Source organism: Centropristis striata, chromosome 11 (genome assembly GCF_030273125.1).
Source record: "Centropristis striata isolate RG_2023a ecotype Rhode Island chromosome 11, C.striata_1.0, whole genome shotgun sequence".
In the NCBI taxonomy this organism is placed as follows: Eukaryota; Metazoa; Chordata; class Actinopteri; order Perciformes; family Serranidae; genus Centropristis; species Centropristis striata.
The window spans coordinates 17,534,579-17,554,310 of record NC_081527.1 but is presented as its reverse complement, the minus strand read 5'-3'; the positions used below and the strand labels follow the sequence as shown (position 1 = coordinate 17,554,310).

Here is a 19,732-nt window from a genome sequence, read left to right as displayed (position 1 = left end):
AGCCCCGCTCTTTCTGTCCCTGTGACTGTCGTATTGATTCTGTTCAGCCCCGCGCAGCCTGTCGCTATGGATCTACATGCTAACACACTGCCTCCAGTGTTGCCTGCCCCGCCCCGCCCAGCCCAGCAAGGAGACCTAGAACACTGCCCCAGCCTCTGACAGGCTAGTTAAAGAGTTATTTTAAGAATTAGCAACTTTTTTTTGTGGCGCCGGTGTTAGGAGGTATGACTTGTCCTATGGTGCCATCGTAAGAGCTGCTATGGGAGGGAGGATGACACCTGTGTCCTTGTTCCTGTCGACTGCAGGTGTCTCGCTAACGCTAATATCCTCCGACAGACCAGGAGCGTGTCCAGCTACTCAGCCTGGTAGCTGCCTCATTGCCTGCCACCTAGGGCACGACTGGAGCAGGGGGGCAACTAGCTGGACAACAGCCCAACCTCGGCAAACTCTGCTAAGTGGCATCCCAGCGTACACACAGAATTACACAATATTACACACATCCTGCAGCTGGGGGATCGCTGCAAAGTAACACAGCTAAGAAAATGTTGAGAAGGACAGAAGGAGATTGTTTACAGGTCTTACGTTGATGCCCTGTGGACTGTACATCTGGCTGGCTGCGAGGCTGTCACTGTATCCTCCGGTCTGGCTGATAACATGGCGAAGGGTATCCACCTGGAACAGCGGGGACACACAGACAAAAGGCCTGGTCAGACAAAAGCTCTGGATAACAAAGACAGCCATGCACAGGGAAAGGTCAGTCTGATAGTAAAAGGGTACCGTAAACAAGAAAAGGTTACAAACAACGAATCAGAATGATTTGGCTGCTATTACAAGCTCGATAACAGACGTTGCAAAAGGACGGAAAAACAAGAAAAACAACATTAAGTCACTAATTAGTAATGCATTTGCAGTTGTGGTTAAATAACACATCAAAATCACACATTAGTAGTACTTGCAACTCATCCTTGTACATATAACTGCACACTACTAACAAGATTTATATTTTTTTTACCCTTTCCTTGTGAGAGTTCCTTGTTGAAGGCAAATAAGACACTGAAACTGTATTCCCCACAGTTCAAATAGGTGTGATTTCATGACAACGATCCTGTATTAGGACTTTATGTCCCTCATTTGAATCAACTAGTGGCTATTAGCACAAATATGCCAATTTTAAGAAACAAGACTTGTAAATCAACAGGTAGGTGGTTGAAGGAATGAAAGAGGGACACTTTCCACAGTCAAACAAGTCCATAACCACTGGAACATTAACAATTTTTTTGATAACTGCATGTAAATGAGAATATTAGAGGAATAATAATTTTCCTTACGCATGTGAACGGCTTAATAGGAATATTGTCTCTTTTGGAATAAGGTCAAAAACTGGTGCATGTCAAAAAAGTAATTAAAACATGTTTACCCATCGTTTCTGCCAATAAAAATATGTTGTAACTGAAGTCACATCTTGTATTATTTCGTTACAGAAGTTTCATTGTAATACCGCCATTTCCATGTTCACTGGAAGTTTCTTTCTAGCTTTTTGCAGAGCAGCCTGTCAGGTTATGCATGAAAACACACCTGACGTATAGATTTCACAAAGAAAGCTCTACTCGGCAGGCCACTTTAGACAAAGTTGTACTTTCTCTTCTTTGCTTTCTTTAAACTGTACAGCCCTTAGAGCGAGGCCACTTGACACGTTCAGAAAAATAACCCTTTTAAAGGAACATGAGTTTCAATAATTAAAGGCCAACCCCGAAGACCTCTTTACCTCTTATAAGGGTCGTCCCTTTTGCATATTCATGAATGACCTAAAGCATTTGGAGAGCTGATCTGAATAGAAAAGGGGGGATGGAAGGAGAGGGAAATGATGCCAAAAGCACAGAAACAAATGAGAATATCACCACGGGTGGTGGTTCCTTAATCTATGGTGAGAGTTGTAACACTCAGAAACACTGTGCTGGTCATCACTGTCCACTGGGGCAAGGTCAGGGAGCCTCAGTGCACCAGTGGCTATGTGAACTCTTGTCAGGAGCACTGATGAGTGTTGCACCGTTTCCAAAACTGTCTGCAGTCGTCTACTCAACAGTGGACTGACAATGGCTCCTACATTAATGTAAAGCTTCAGGCTAAATGTAGCCTTTGTTTGAAGGTCAAGTGATTGTGGGGGTCTGCACTCCCAGACTGGACAGTGGTTGAACAATTTTACATGCAATCTCAAGAGTTGGGTGGCTAAGCTCAGAGAGGCGCCTACCTGGGATTGTATGTTGGCCCCAACCTGCCCCCCTTGATACGAGTCCCCATTGAGGGACTGCACACTCATGAACAAGTCTCCGGAGTTTGACATGTTAAAAGAGCCAGCAGAACCTGAGAATACACAGAGGCAGAGAAAAAAGAAATAGAGCGAGAGAGTAGGACAAAGAAAGAGAAGAGAGAGAAAAAGGTAACAGAGAGGAACAGAAAAAGGAGTTAAAATGATCATGCATAAGCAAAAGTGCATTAGGTGGGTTAGTTTGGGAGGGCAGCAGGCATCATGGAAAAAAGCTTTCTCTGCAAACCTGCACTCTACAGAAGCAGTATGTGCACATTAAAATATCACTGAGCCATAATTCAGAAGGACAAATCCACCAGCAAGAACCATGAGACAGATAATCATCATAAAACTGTTTAAGCCCAGTTTAAACAAGCCTTATGGATTATATTGTTGTTAAATGTCCGTGCTGCTAGTGTTTCATTAAGGAAGTAATAATTGATCTGCAGGAAGACCCAAAGAATCGTCTTCGTCCTTTAATGGACCCCAGCTCCCCAGATGTAAAGAGACCATCGCGTAACTTGATTTCAACACCCGGTCCTAATCCAATACAGTTGCGAAGTCTCTATATGACAAAAGACTCCGCTTGCCCTCTGAGCAGCTTAATGGCATGCACAGGGTCAACCGGACAAGAGGCAGGAAAAATTAACATCCACAAGACCAAGAGGTCAATAACAGAGACGGAGAAGGGAGAAAATGAGGATGAGAGACAGACGGCAAAGGGAGAGAAGAAAAAGGAAAAATGGAACAAGAAGAGCAAGAAAGCCACATTATATTACTGGTTAGTTCAGGAGGAGAGGGGCCTTCTGTTAGTCTCAATGCAAGAGGCTGAAATCTTGAGTCTGGGTTCAGGTAAGAAGAGACCATGTATCTATCTGCTCTGGTATAAAAAAATTATATTTTCATGATTCTTTTGATGCAACCCATTTGTTATTCAGCTCACCTGCTGAGTTGGGAGTTGATGGGGAGTTTGCCTGGCTGCCGTGAGCAGATACACTGGTTGCACTGACTGCGGTCCTCGCTGCGTACATGTTGGCCTCTTCTTGGAACTTGCCGATGTTTTTCTTGTACCGGATTCTCTTGTTCCCAAACCAGTTTGATACCTGTCAAAACAGCGACGACAAGATACACTCGCTAAGTTCCAACAAATTAAAGCCAAGCGAACAAACCAGTGAAAGAAATATAAATTGGTACCATTTTACTTTCAGAGTTGAATATTAATACTTGAAGGGATTTACTGAAGTCGTGTTGTATGAGGTACTTATCCATAGTCAGTGCATTACCATCAGTAGATGGCATTAGCTAATCATACTCACAGCATTGTTAACTCTAACAGGCAGGCTACATTAAACACATGACGTATGTAGACTGTTTGTGGAGCAGCTGATGCATCACCGAGCTTCCAAGTCAATGAAAGCGGCTACATTAGGTTTGAAAAATCTTCCCTACAAGCGTAAAAAAAGGCCAGTTTGTATTTAGTTTTATATTTGCTGTGTGCTTTGTGTGGCTCTTACACCGAAATGATTCATTAATGGTCTATTTCTTTCTTTTAAATCAAACTACAGATAAATACCGACAATGACTTAATGACTGCCAACAAGTGACAACACCTGTCGGCTTTCAGTTGGCCAGTACTCGCTGGCAGTTGCTTCGAAATTTCACCCCTAACAAAACTTACTGTAGTCTGTAGATAACTCACACATATTACAGAAAAAAAAAAGTTTAACAGCGCTGTGTTGGGTCCAAAGACCAAAGATACAATCCTGCATTACCCCAAAACAAAAGCTTTACCTATTGCATTTCTTGTAAAAGCTTAGGGTAAATTAATGTTTGATTGATATCTCTTTATTTGAACATGTTAAAAACAAACAAAAGAGTAGTAATAGTAATATAGTTATAACAATTATAATAAAATAGAATGGAATAAGAACATAACAAACAAGAATAGCAATACCATTTTCTGTATAAATTTAGCAAAATCACAATAAACAAAATAATTAAGCCCAAATAAATATTTCATGTCTGAAAAGCAGTTTCTTCCCAATGATATTCCATAACCTTTAACCATACATAGTCCGGCTTTCCATTTTGTTTTCTAATTAAAAAAAATATTATAATACTAAACTCTAAACAGAAAAAAACAAAAACACAACCTTCACACAATAAATCATTAACAACAACCTTCACACAATGTTGATTTGTGTTTTTGCTTATTGACCTGACCTGAATCAAATTAAAATCTCAAATCCTGCAAGGCCTTGATTCAGGGCGCAGAGTCACGCTTTTTATGATTCATAACCAAACGATTGACCACACAATCTAATCAGATCAATCAATTAGTTTATTCAGCTTACCTGTGACACTGTGATGCTGCATTTCTTGGCCAGCTCTTCTTTGGCCTCCTCGCTGGGATAAGGGTTACTGAGGTGGGAGTAGAAGTACTCGTTTAGGATCTCTGTCGCCTGTTTGTTGAAGTTCCTCCTCTTTCGTCTGGATAGAATAATTTGGAAAAGCAAAAATAAAGTAAAAAACATCATTTATTTGCATGTCATTAAAACCAGGATAGTTTAGTTCGGTGCTGAAACGTTAATGAACGCTCATTAAAAGCACTACAACAACAATAAAAAACCTTTGTAAAATGACTTTGGAGCCCAATGTATGATCACTAAAGGATAGTTTTGTCAGATTTTGTCGCCCAAAGGACACACACAGACCTGGCGTCGAGGAAGCGTGAACGCAGGATCATGACGGCCTCGCAGGTGCTCTGTTTCAGCTGCATCTGGATAGAGCTGAACTTGCGGTGGATGATGCTGACCATGCGCTCGATCTCTTTGGGCGAGATGGGTCGTGTGCGAGACTGCTCCCTCAGCAGGTTCATCACATGGGTGGTGAACTCATTGCACGCCTGGATGCACAGACAGACAGGATTCATAAAAAGGAGAACTATCATGGAGGCTCAACAGCTTCAGACAGAACAAAAAAGGGTGAAATTGGATTCTGGAGAGGCTGCACCTTCACTGGGAGGCCTCGGCCTCGCAGAAGCAGTGCTGACTGTATAACAGCAGCAGCAGCGTTAGAGGTAATAAGAATAGTCTAAATTAAAGCAGCAGACACTGTGCGATGTTTCACACCAAACAAATGTAGCAGTGGAGTCATACAGTGGAGGCAGCGAGACTCGCGCTGCTCTGAATATTAAAAAGACTTCTCTTCAATGGAAGAGAAAATGTGACAAGTGAAGAGAAATCTAAAATGACAGCAGGCTTTCAGTCCCGTTAACGTTCAAGAGGTTTAAACTGTCTCCCTCTCTTTTTACTCCATCTTTCAGTCTACCTCGTTCTCTCTGTGTCTGAATCAGTCACTGGATATGACTGCATTCAGAGTCAAGGTGTCTGTTGCTTGTCAACACCAGGGTTACGTCAGTCAAAGTGATGCACCGAGCAGCCGTTCTGCTTGCACACACACGCCAGACACTACTCACTCATACGCGCGCGAGGTGTACGTAGCGTGGTGACACAAAAATGCTCAGGTGTGTATTGACTGTGACAGTTAGCAATGACTAGCCCTCCTCGGAGAAGATGACAAACCCAGGACGCTTTGACTTCCGAGGGAATGACAAGACGTTACAGTCTTTGGAAAAGAGCTGGTGTGTGACTGATATAACGGCTGCTTGCCTGCTGAAGATAACATCTCTGAAAGCTTGGCTTGTCATGAGTTGGCCTGCAAGAGCTGATTTTAAGAGCATTATACTTAAAGTAAATTTGCAGGAAAATATCTCATCCATCTATCGTGTATGCCAAGTTATTCCTATTTAGGTTCACAGATGGAGCTTTTCCCATCATGCATTGGACAAAGACAAGGAGAAGGATTTGGAGACAATATTCACTCACACATTCTTAACTCTGTGCAATTTGGAGTCTTCAATTTATCTCAGCTGCATGTTTTTTTTTTTCACCATTTAAGGAAACACAATTTTTTTGGAGAACATGTAACTCCATGTAAAAAAGATGAAGGCCAAGTCTAAAGCCCTTATATTTTTATTTATTAATTTTAATTTTATTTATTTGTATTCGTTCTCCGAGAAGAGAAATGCTGCATCCAAAATTCCATGCTAACATGCTATTAAGTACACTAAAAACAGTGTGCGAGATTAGGGCTGGGGGATAATTTAGAATCATAATTCATCATCTTTCAGTGTAATCATATCGTGATAATGTTATATACTGAGTTATCTTGATTTAGAATTATGTCATCATAATTCTATATATATATATATTTATAATAAAGCACATTAGGGCTGGACGATATTACGATATATATCATGAAAACAATATAAAAATGTCTATCATATGTATTTATCTCTTTTATTTCTATTGCAATGCAAAAAATAAAATAATAATTGTGTTATATTTAGGCAATTTGCTTGCTCTCTCTGCATGAAGAGGTCAAAGGTCAGGTAAGCTTTTAAACATTGCCCCTGGAGGTGTCAGTAAACATGAAGAAGACAGTAAACATGTTTGCAGTTTAATCATATCAAGCCACATAACTGTGCATGTCAACAATGTAACATATGATAAAGATTAACATCACTGACATTGTTTTTAAGTTTAGCCTCCACCACCAGTCGAGATAATGCTCAACTTTTTTTTTTTTACTTGTTACATATTTAATCAAAAAAGAGAAATTTAAACTCACAACAGATCCTGTAGTCATCACCTGAGTAGTGGGAGTATTTTGGAAGAGGAGAGAAAATTGATATAAATTTTCTGTCATGAAACATTGAAATAGTTTAACTATTGCTGAAAAAGGTGGAGCCAAGAACACTGAGCTACAGCAGTACGGACTGTGATGGGAACATAACATTTATAACAGTGCCTGGCTCATTTCTTTTTATATGGGGTTGAATTAAGGCTTAGTGGGTAATATTGATAACTGTGATCATTTTGGTCACTGTAATGGTGATATAAAGATTTTTATACTGTTTCATCTCTACAAGAAGCTAAATAATTGACAATAATAACAGCTGAGGAAATGCATCTCCTTCCCACCTGTTCATATTTCTCCAGCTCTGTGTGGTATATTTGTCGGATCTGAGACAGCTTGGCCCGGTAGTCGGAGTGTTCTGCTGAGTTGTCGGCACCGACACCACCTGTGGCCGCCGCGGCCGCTGCTGCTGCTGCCGACCCGCCGCCTTTCTCCGGCCCGGCCACACCCTCTGCCAGCAGCATGTTGTCCAGTCGCATTAGCTGAGGATCTGGAGGCTCCTCCTCCTGGGTGCCACGGATACTGAGCACTGTGGAGGACAAGGGAAGACATGAAGACACAGTCCTGTTTACATGGATGTTCAATGTGACTGAGTAGCACAGTAAAAGAATTCTACTAAGAGTGAGGAAGAGTGTTAACTCTAGCGTACCAAGTGAACTCCCTGAAATATGGCCATCGATTTAATAGTTCAAGTCTGTGCCATAAAACCCTGCAGCCTCACGGAGGCTGGCAGCTAGGCAGGACCATAAAACTATCATTTCATCGATTCTGACTATCATTTCATGTAAAAAAAAAAAAAAGAAGAAGAAGAAATTAACACAGCCTTCGACCAGAGTTCATCTTTCATTGCTCTCCTTATGCTCCGGCCATGTTTAGTTTCGGGCTGATGGCTTTATTATCTTGTCAGAAGCTATCTAAACAGAAAAAACAAAGTAAAGACACGCGTTAGACAAAGTGTATTAATGCGAAGACACCTCGCTAAAACCAATTAGGTAAGCCGATCACAGAACCAGAACTAAATCAAATCCATAGATTAAGATACACTAATTATGACTACAATTATATGGAAAAAAGCATAGTAAAGGTAAAAGTTTAAAATTGACTACCATTATATTTGTGATCAATAAGATAAATTATTTTAACGTTAACACCCCTACCCTAACATTAAACTGGATGTAGGGCTGCTTAATTATTCTGGCCAATATTAAGATCGCAATTATTTAACATGGTTACTCATTAACTTTGGAAATATGCATTTCTTGAACTTGTCTTTTTAAAAGTGAATTTTCTTAAAACTTTAATATAATTCAACTGAAACCCATATTTAAAAAAATGTTTATCTAAATTAAATGGGATAAATACAATAAATAATATATACATACACTTTAATTATATAAATAATAACCTAAACATTATTTTAAAAAGAATAAAATCAACTAAAACCTACTAAAAATAAATCCAATATACAAAAATATTTTTTTTATAAAAAAGATAAAAATAAATTACATCAAATATGTTGTAGCGCAGTCCCACAACTTTCTGAAAACATCTAAATATATATTTACCATTTTGGTAAAATTCCTGACTGTAATATTTCATATATTAAATGAACACTGCTGTAAAGGAAAGGATTGGATTGGTTGGATTTATAACACAAAACAAAAGCATAATTTTGAAACAGAACATTGCACAGCAATCATTTTATTTTGATTATCTTGTTTTCATAATTGCTGGAAGCCAAAATCGTAAATTGAAAATAAAAATTAATTAATCGCTGAGCCTTTGCCAGATGTGCAGTGTTTGGGATTGCTTTTCTCCATATCATACAAATAGCCACTAAATTACCATTTTAACATCCTGCTTGGAACACCAGCGAAGTGTGCATAGTGTTGTTATTTTGCTGGACACCGAGCTCTGTTTACACGCTTGTTCGGAGGTTTGAACCTGCCTGAATTCACACACCTACAGGCGCTCATCCCAGCTGACACTCAGCTCCCGTGGTGTGGAGAGTGAAGTGCAAACACAACAAAGACAGGCCTGCTGAGACGGACATGCACAAACAACAGAATGTACACATATCTGAATGCACGAATCTTGCGCGCACACAGATATTCTGAGAGTATAAGACACAGAGGTGTTCCAGCATGTTTTTTTAATTTCAAGACGAGCTGCGCTGCCCTGCCTCTTTCTGCCACCAGAAGGCTCCCTCGGTAAAGCAGCAGAGCGTCCTGCTTTTTCTCCAAGGTGCTGAAAACAGCCGACCAGGTGCAGCCCTCCATTCCATCCACTGTCTTCAAGGACAAAGACAAAGCAAAGACAACGCTGCCAACACATTTCTCACACACACTTTAATCCACGCATCTATCAAAATGTTTCAGGAGGACGATCTAATACTACACCCTATGTGTCTCCTCCATGATGACTGTAGACAGTGAGGGTAAATGACAGGTTGTGTGACAGAGCATTAAAGCCATATTGTAGCCCACAGTCACAGCGACGGCTCTTTTGTAATGAGGATGTAAGGTTGAGTCGCCCTGTGACCTTTCTGGTGAGCAGGGGGTCCAGATGGATTCCCGGGGCTGCACGGGGTGCTTGTCCACCCTGCTCCTCCACTTTTCAACCTCCCCCACTCCTTCCTCCTCTTTCCTTCCCTCTCCTTTTTTCCTCCTCTAGCAATAACATCATCCATTCCCATCAGCTCCAACACGTGAGCAAGCTCAGCTCAAGAGGCAAATGTCAATGGCTATCAGACGGCTGGAAAAGGTCAGGAGTTCAGATGGGGAGCAGACGCATGCATGTGTGTGGGCGTGGGCGCATGTGCACATGTGCTGGTAGATGAATATGTGGATATTTTTCATGTGAATCACACCAGCGGGAAATTATAACACTCGCCAATTTAATTCTGACAAAATAGTGGCACATCCCAACCAGAGGGGGAATCTAATGAGCCTAAGAGTGATTTATTCATTCCCTCCAAGTCCCCGAGTGCACAACTAAAAGCATGAAATGGATTAAATAAATACAATTAATAAGGAAAATCAAACAATTCACTGTGCTGTGGCATAATTACCCTAACCACAGCCATCAGCTTTATTTATTTCTGTTCAGTAATAGCAATGAAATCGATTAGACCTCAATGCCAGTCAGAGTGCTCGTTGTGAACTCTGCAACCATGGACTATACATTAACATAATCACCTGACAGAGAAGGGCTCTTTATTACAATACATCACACGCTCCCAACACTTGTATTATAACACCAGAAACCTTTTATGCACACTTTCTAGCCTGTTAGCAACAAAGGCATGGAGTCCATACGGCTCTGCCATTCTCTTATTCCATGGACAGTCACAGATTAGTATCTATAAAAGGAAGATGGCCATCATCTCATCTTGATCATTACCGACAGACTTAATTGAACAATGAGAGGACACAATTCCCCCTCTCTGTCGCTTCCTACCTCCCTCCCTCCCTCCTTCCTCCTCTCCTTTGTGCATGCTCTTGTATAATTCCTTCCCAGAGATGTGGGGCACTAAACCCAAAAAGGCAAGGCATAAAAAATGAATACGTATCATAAACAATTCCCGAGCCGTTTCCTGAATAATGAATGGAATTCTAAGAATAAGCCTTTGTTTTGGTTATTGACTAAATTAATTTCTGCTGTTTTACTTCCTTAAGGGCTGGCTCATGCCCATCGCCACACTGCCTGCTGTTTGCAGACAACAGGAGTGTAAATAAACATGACGATTAAGCCACCCACTCATACAGGGGGAATCAAGGTGCACGCACACGCGCGTTAACACACAACACAAACATACACTTTATGCATGTGTGTGTGTGTGTGAGCACACACAGGAAAAATACACAGCTATGCACATTGGCAGACTACCCTGAGCACCCAGCCTGGCGCCATGCGAGTGCTTTTAAATGAAAACATGTTTAATTAATGATGTTGAAGTATTCTGTCACAATTAGGAAGATTTACGGTCAAACAAGGCAGCAGTGATGTCCCTGACAGCGATGATGAAAGTTTACCCTTCTTGCCTCTGACTGGCAGCTAGCAGCCAATGTTGGACTGGATCCATTTCCCATCAATACAGTAATGCAATACACTCCGCAGCACTGTAGTGTATATATGTGAGTGTTTATGTGTGTGTGTGTGTCCTTCCTTGTCCACGTCACATGACCCCAGAGAGGGGCAGGCAGTGGCTGTGCTCTGTATTGATTGTGTGGGCACACGTCATCTAGGGTTTCAGCAGTTAATAAATCAGGCCTGCTCCTGACACAACCGTGTGTGTGTGTGTGTGTGTGTGTGTGTGTGTGTGTGTGTGTGTGTGTGTGTGTGTGTGTGTGTGTGTGTGTGTGTGTGTGGGCCTGTCACAGACCAGTCAGCAGGAGTGAAAGCGACAGCCACATGATAATGTAACATCACCACCATTCATCCCTGCCACACAGCATTCTGAGACAAAACAACAACAACCCAGGAACCTGAAAAAAAAGCAGCGTGATTTACAGCAGACATGACAAGTATCACTAATACAAATCCTCCCCTCCCCGCTCCTCCAACGAGTTCAGCATCCCGCGCTCATCTGCATTTGATGCAAGCCCAATAAAGCAGCGTTCATAAGACGCAGCACGTATTTCACACTGACCCGCACACCAGAGGTAAACTACAGCGCTAAGCAATGCTATTATCATTACTGAGAACACTAAATGAATATTATGTTACATTACATCTAATTTACTGTATATGCGGTCATTTCTACGGAATAGAATCTGTGCTTTAATAAAGAAAGGACAAACATTATGGAATTACTAATGGTACATCACTAAAAAGTCTATGCCATGAAAACAATTGTTGTAATCTAAATATTGTGTTTTTAAAGTAGTCCTAAAATGTTCTTTAGTGTAACTGTAAGTTACAAGCTGGATTTGTGGTGCATCCATGAACTCATGGGAAACTTTATGAGGTCTAAAATTTTGTTTCTAACACCTGAAAATGGAAACTGTTAAGAGAGTGCCTGCCAACTTATTATTATGGTCGTTCACATCCTCCTCCTTGGAAGGTGTTTATGAGCTTAAAGTCATAATGGGGACAAAAACATGGATGCTACGAAGAAGATGTGTCTTATTTTAGCATTTGAACAGCACATAGATAGCTGTTAACCACAAATATATTGCTTTATCTGACCTGTTATCAGCTTTTATACTAGTAAATTACTTTTATAACAAATCTCAGTCAATGTATGTGGACAGCAACTAATGCTTACAACTTAAACCATATTACAAATGACATGTGGGCAAAAATTAATGCCTAATAGATGAACAAATGAGGTTTCTTACTATTAACCCATCGTTTACTGTCATACACCATGTTTCTGCATAATGTGATGTCAACATGGCAAGTTGTGTACAAAAATTTTCACCGACTATATAAGTTGTTGTTCTGAGGTGACAACACTTCAGTCAGGCAAAGATGTAACTTGAGTCAGTGATGTCCCTTGAGTCAGGCAGAAGACCAATAACATCTGGAGGTTAATTTGAATTGCAGAAATATGTTAAATCAGCAAACTTCTTCAATCTTTTGTCATTTTGAGCCATGCCTGTAACATTTAAAGATATAGAATTCAACACGTTGGTTTGACCTGTCTGGTGTTTATTCTATGTACTGTGTTGCTTTACGGACATAATTAGTAAACCAAATCCACCCAACAGCGTAAAGGCACCACCAGCTGGACTAACTACTAGTTTGGAGTGAACTTAGAGTACTTTTCTTTTAGTCTGTGGTTCAACGGGTAGTTTTCTACCCAGAGTGACTGTAAGAGAACATTGTGATTCACTCTATAAATCAGACTTCTCACATGGTCCCTCTGGAGCCACAGAAGTCTTTAAAAAACAAGTTTATTCACATGAAAAGTAGAACTGCCCTAAGATCTGTGAACCCACAATGTGTTCAGTGTCCCCCCCTAAAATGTTGTCCAAACCACAAAGGTTTACTTCAATAAAATACTAGTAAGATCAATTTATTTCAATATGTGCTACAGATATGTGCTACAGACTTATTTCAGATGGTACCAAAAGTCATTAAGATAAAAAATAATTAAAAAAACAGCCCTATTCATAATACAATAGCCATAAAATGCCATATTGTTGCCATATTTCATATACTGCCTCACAAAGCAAAAGGGACAGTGTTAACTTACGCAATAATCATTAATGACATTACACCCAGTTTACTATACGTGGTCATTTCTACTGAACAGAATTTGGACTGAAAGAAAAAAACAATCATTATGAAATTACAGCTTATAGTTTAAGTCTATGCAGTGAAAAGTATTGTTTTAATCTAAATGTCGTGTTGTTTAAAATGTTGTGTAGTGTAAGTTGAAAGCGAGATTTGTGGTCTATCTGTGAACTCATGGGAAACTTTCTCAGGCCCAAAATGTTCTCTCCATCACCACATAATGGGAAGCTGTACAACCTCAGTACACAAGGGCATAGTCATAAAGTACCTCTAAAACAGCTTTATGTTTTATCAGCCATCTCGAGTATCATGTGCAGAAAGGGGGCAGAGCTTGGGTGTTGCATCTGACACTGGTTGGGGGGGGATGGGAGATACCAAGGACAAGGAAAAACGCCAAAGAAATACTGGAGGGACAGGCCGAGACGAGGAGATGTGGATGGTACAGGCATGGAGGGAAGAGAGTGATGGAGGGAAAATGAAAGGCGAAAAATAGAAATGGAATAGGAAAGCGAGGTGTCAATTAAAAAAATGAACCCCAGTGCATTTGGGTGGTGACAGCTGGTGGGAGACGAGCTGACAGGCGTCACATTAGGCGGATTTGGTGGCCGCTACCCTCATCCCCTCCTTTTTTTTTCTCCCTCTGTCTCGCTCCCTCTCGCTTCCTCCACTGGCGATCGGTAGTTTCTCATGCGGCAGTGGTGGCGGCAGCAAGCGAGGCAAAAACTCAGCTTGGTGTTTTTCAGAACAAGTTCCCCCTGCAGCTACTCCTAATAACGGTAATTATCGTCATCATCTGAGGCTTAAGCAGGCCAGTTTGAGGCCTGAGGGGCTGGCCTGATAATGAGGCAGCCAGCGCCAGAGGAGAAGACCATTCAGAGCGCCGCCCCGCCACCAACGCAGAGCACCCCCATTTAAAAGCCTTCATTAAAATAATTCATTATTCAAAATAGGCAATACATTAGCCCCCTGGCTGTCAGTCTTTCTTAAGGTGTCTTAAAATATATATCTTCTTGATTGAATCAAACTCATGCTCAGCCCATGCAGTTTTCACAGCTCCAGGCTGCACCGGAAACCACGGCGGCTGAATAGCTGACGAGAAGTCACAAGCTCTCGGAGCGAGCGAGCTGCACAGTCGGCCTTTAAGCAGAGAGACAAAGACATCTATGGAGAGAGGAAAAGTACACAAATGACGGGTCACACTAACTTTTTGTTCAAGCTTTGAGAGGGCTTGGTATCATTTCACATTTACTGCGTTTTCTTTTTTTAGGCAATAAAGACCACTGAGTTTGATCCTGGGAGAACTCAAGACTGTCCTCCAAAGAAAAACAACAGCATCAGTTGTTTCAGAAAGTGCCCTGAAACCACAAGTTCAAGTGAAAAAGCCCCCTATTAGCCGCAGTAATGACGCAAGCAAAAGAGGAAGTCAGTTGATGTTGTTATAGAGCGACCAAGTCTGCATACGGAGGAGTTTGGAGTGAATGAATGAATCAACAGAACGCCAACTGGAGACTTGTTTCTTTCCAGTTTTTTTTAGCATCACCACAATCTTTTCATAAAGACTTTTTTTTATTGATAATGATGCCCCAATAACCTTCGAGAAGAAGTCAATGTTTCTGTTACTTTTACACTGCATACATATTTTTTGTGATATTTCCCCCAAAAAGTTCTTTTTGTGCCTAAACCTTAATCCAATATTAACCATGGCATCGTCACATCATGCTTTATTTTTCAATAGTGATTAGTAACAGTTCTGGAGGGCAGAGACAAATGTCAAATGTCATCCGGCCAATAAATCAGAAAACGCTTGTATGTTTTGTTCTAGAGAACATATTGTTGTGGTCAGCACGCTGAGGGGCTTGTATGTCTCAGAACTTCTTGTTGGATGGTCAAACAGCTCCAGAAAAATTGGAAAATTTCTATAACTTTCCAGCCAGTCAACTGAACATTCACACTCATCTTCAGGCCATGTTTCTTTTTTTCTTTTTTTATTCACACAACTATTTCTGTCACTTTTCCCATGTATGAAGGCCAGCTGTAGCTGTTCGTTTTATTTATCATAATTATTTGTCCTGTGATGGGGATTCACTCCAAATGTAATGGGCTCTTTGTTGGCCCCTGCTACACCCTTCCACCCACTGTTTTTAATTGTATTTTACTGTCATTTATAATGTGTTGCTTTTGCTTTTATTGTTTTATGTAAACCACTTTAAATTGTCTTGTTGCTAAAATGTGCTATATAAATCAATTTGCCTTGTCTTCCACCAAGTTTCATCTAAATCGGGCCGGTAGTTTTTCTGTTATCCTGCTGACAAACAAACAAATAAAGTGAACTCGAAAACATGACCTCTTTGTTAAAGGTTAAGGCTTAGGGTACAGGGTATATTTTGGTCAGTTCTCAGTATGTATTGCGGCTTCATACACTTGCTTACAAATGACTGCAGAAATCTTGCCAACATTTTCTTAATGTATCAAATTTGTCAGCAAACAAATGCAAGCCTCTGATCAAATGACAGCCAGCATAGTGATGCTGTCCTGGGCAACAGTTGGTGAGGAGGTGACGTGTGAAGCGTTGGGAGCCAGGAGGAGATGGTCCATGACAGTTAGCGTCCTGCCCTAACTGTTGCCCTACAAGCCCTCCCTACGCACCAGGACAAGACATGAAACAAGAGGTCCAGTAACACAATCCTCCTCAAGTCCCCGTGGTGTGTGTTCCTGTGCATGGCACATTTCATAAGGCTCCGCTCTTTGACTGGTGATGAGTTTATGCGAAGGTAATTAACAGTAATTAATCCTTAATTACAGCAATTAGCAGAGTCGCAGTAAATTAAGCCACATCTGGAGGCATGGAGCAGGGCTAGACAAGTAGGGGTGGGCTTTTTGACAAGGGGGAGACGCAGCAAACACGTGACAGAGATTGTTTAGGTCTACCTGGGATGTCCGGGTTGCCATCCGCGCTCCCGGCTGCCTGCTGGGACCCGTGATACACGGTGCGGTCTCAGAGGTGGCTGATGGGGCAGGGTCTGATGAACACGGAGGGCGGAGAGAGGAGGTTCATTTCTGAACAAAATTGTTTCATCTCAGGGAGAAAGGCTCCCTTAAGCTACCACGCAAGGACACCCACCATATGGCCGCTCATAGACAATAGTGCTGGTGGTTCTGCTTCGCTGTGCTCGGCTTCACTTGACAACATGTGAACATGCATTTTACACAACGTCGCTAGATAGCAAGCCTGGCTTGCAGTTTGCTTTTCTGGGAGAACAAAATGACACACAGGATAGAATACATACACACACATGCTGCTGGTTCATTATTATTACCCTGAACATTGAGAGTCACATGGTTCAGTCCGTACTATAATATTAAAAAAGATTCTGAGTGGTTAGATTATCCCATGATGCATTTTATTTCCAGTGGGAGCAATGTCTTCCATGATGACAATGCTCCTCTCCATAAAGCACAAGTGGTCACTGAGTGCTTTGAATGGCATGATAATGCTGTTAGCCATATGCCAATGCCTCTCCTGTAAATAGATATGATCCGATTGTCTTTTCTATATATAGATACGATCCAAACTGAGCACCTACGTATATACGGTATCTGTGCATCTCAGGTCAAGTAAGTGTTACATCAGGAAGCATACACATCCGTCCACATGAATAATATGAATTGACAGGTAAGGTCAGCTGTGATTTTCCTCTACTTAGCTCCTATATTTTGAGATGAACTCATAGATTGTTGGGTTAGATCGCTGGCTCAGTGTTTAGCTTCCCTCATGGCAGTCATACAGCAGAGGCCCCGAAGCCTTCCACAAATTCAGATCACACTGCAACAAAAGTACAAAGAGTACTTTTGTTGTCCACAAAAATATCAACATACAGTCAGTGTGGTGGTTCTTGCAGAAAGACTGAGAGACTTAAATTGCAGCTGCAAATGTTTTTTTAAATTATTGATCAGATTGATAATCACAGTATTTTGTTTGATATTTGATTTGTTTTAGTTTCAATTGTTTAGTCAAGGGCTGCAGCTTTAATTATTTCCGTTATTGTTCAATCTGCAGATTATCCTCTGAACTAGTTGACTGTTTTGTCTATAAAAGCTCAGAAAATAGCAAACAATGCTAATTATAATTTCAATATGGTGCATTTAAAATGCTTGTTTTATCCGACCAAAAGTCCAAAACACAAAGATATTAAGTTTGTGACCATATGTGAGACTGAAAAAGTGTCAATTCCTCACAGGATATTCTCCAGAATGTGAGAAAATATTAAACCACAATGTAAATATTAAAAAGACTTTATTACAGTGACTAAATTCTTTAAAAAAGCAAACATGTTTTGACCATGCAGGTCTTTGTCAGGGCTGGTACGACCTCATCTATATAGTAACATTAGCTATTAAGAGGCTATAAATGAAAGCACTTTTTTCTTGAAATAACAATTTATTGTTTATTATTTATTGCAATCAACCCATTGTTTGACTAATAGATTCGGCTTTAGTTTGGTACAAAGCTCAAAGATCTGTTTCTAATCATATGAGATAGAGAAAAGCAGCAAACCCTCATGTTTCCTCAGAAAATGTTTTGGCATTTTTCCTTGATGATTAAGTTAAATAATTAATCAATTAATCAAGTAACTATGTGCTCTTGGTTGAAAGGAAAACTGCATTTTTTCCCGATTAGATATGTACTGGTCATCAACACTCAACTCAAATGTACCCCTAACTTCAGCACAAAGAAGCAGCGTAGGATCTGGCAGGTGGACGGCTGCCATCCAAATGTTAGATGGGCTTTGAGGGCCCATTAATATTGTAACACTTGAGAGATTTGCTCCAGCAGGAAATATAGTCTCTCCCTGCATTTATCAGGGAGCTTCCCATCAAGGCAGACTAAGTCGGACCGGCTTTGTTTTGCTGCGTGTGCACAGTTTGTTTGGATGCTGTCACAGCTACGGAAATCCCTGTGAGGTTTACTGTTTGGCTGAAGCCTGCTGCTCAAAAAACTGGTGAAGCTCAGTCTGCCCCTAGCTGTCAGGACGGAAAAACAATGTGAGGGATCACTGTCCGTTAGTGAGACCAGCCCCCGCTCATACAAACTAAGGTATTTCTTAGTTTCTTTCTTAACATCCGCTCTTCAATCTGCTCGGTGTAGCAGAGAGCTGATGGCTTGTTATGGATAAAAACTCAGTGCCAGAAATTCTTTTGTGCATTAAGAAAATAGAGCTCTTCCTTGTGCATGATAGGTCACTAAACACTACTGAAACAATTGCAGAAATTATGCAAATAATATTTGACTAATGCTTGCAGTGAGAAGCTGCAGTGTTTGAAGTGGACAAAAGCTAAAAAAATGTCAATTCATGGTGATGCTCTAAGAATGCATGTGTGTGTAGAAGGGGGTCAAACTGGGACAAAGGTCTCGAGCTGTAACAACGAATATGACAATGCGATGCCTGTAGGCAGAGAGCGAGACACAGAGAAACACAGAGGCAGAGAGAGAGAGTGTGTTTACAGAAGAGGTAGTGGTCCAGGCAGTCTAAGTGGCCTGGCTGGCAGGCCTACCACACCACTAGTGGATAAAGCCTAGTCATTAATCACAGGCCTGTGGGATCGTCCCACTGTAGCAGAATACTGGGTCAGGGGGAGCTCCTGCTGTCAATCATGCGTGTGTGTGTGTGTGTGTGTGTGTGTCTGAGTGGAGTGGGACTGTAAGCGGGGGAGTATTTTTTTGATGGGAATGTGTCATTTCGCCTCCAGCTAAAAAAAAGCATATAGTACTGAGGAATTAATGCATTAATGCAAACACCAGCGTGCAAGTGCTAGACGTCATTTACATGAAAAGCATATCGAGTCATCCATCGGGAATGAAAGCATTTTCTGCCCTAAAAGCTGAAGTTTGATTTTAAAAAATAACGACAACACTGCTCTCTGTAACGCAGCATACTACTATACTATGCAGAAAGCCCTGTGGCATCAGCAGCACACTCCAAACACACTAAGATCCTATTCAAATAAGAGACGTGGAGCGACTGAACGCATGTTTGACCCATTTTGTTCGTGCTTGTTTTACAGGTTAATACGCTGTCATCAGTGTTCACTAACACTTGAGTCTGCAGCTGTAGTTCCAAAGATTTTCCTGCACAGAAACACATGCTGACCCATTCAGACCAATGTGGGTTTAACCTGTGTAACTGTGGTCGGTCAGATAAAGGAACTGATATCAATTTGGACTTTGAAACACAAATATTAACCAACCCAAATTTAGTGCCAACAACACTGATGTGACTGTCTTTCAATGTGTCTTTAATGACATATAGTATTTAAGAAAATAAGCCTGTTCTCGTAAATAATTCAAATTTTTTGTATCCAACATGAGAGCCTGTGTTTATATCCACCAATCAGAAGAGATGCAGCACTTGCATTGATGCTGTG

General features: G+C 41.0%; 1 protein-coding gene across 3 annotated transcripts in view; it reads right to left on the bottom strand.

The window, feature by feature from the left end:
* The window catches only part of pbx1a (pre-B-cell leukemia homeobox 1a), a 53,578-nt gene that overhangs the window by 4,735 nt on the left and 29,111 nt on the right, over positions 1 to 19,732 (bottom strand). Inside the window, exons 3-9 of one of the 3 annotated variants that reach the window (XM_059344777.1) lie at positions 7,351 to 7,595; positions 6,998 to 7,018; positions 5,020 to 5,210; positions 4,660 to 4,795; positions 3,249 to 3,408; positions 2,249 to 2,361; positions 583 to 672 (exon numbers count right to left, since the gene is read on the bottom strand). In XM_059344777.1, coding sequence (XP_059200760.1) covers positions 583 to 672; positions 2,249 to 2,361; positions 3,249 to 3,408; positions 4,660 to 4,795; positions 5,020 to 5,210; positions 6,998 to 7,018; positions 7,351 to 7,595 — 956 coding nt within the window. The remainder of the gene's footprint in view (positions 1 to 582; positions 673 to 2,248; positions 2,362 to 3,248; positions 3,409 to 4,659; positions 4,796 to 5,019; positions 5,211 to 6,997; positions 7,019 to 7,350; positions 7,596 to 19,732) is intronic. The other 2 variants (XM_059344778.1, XM_059344779.1) reach the window with 2 other exon arrangements.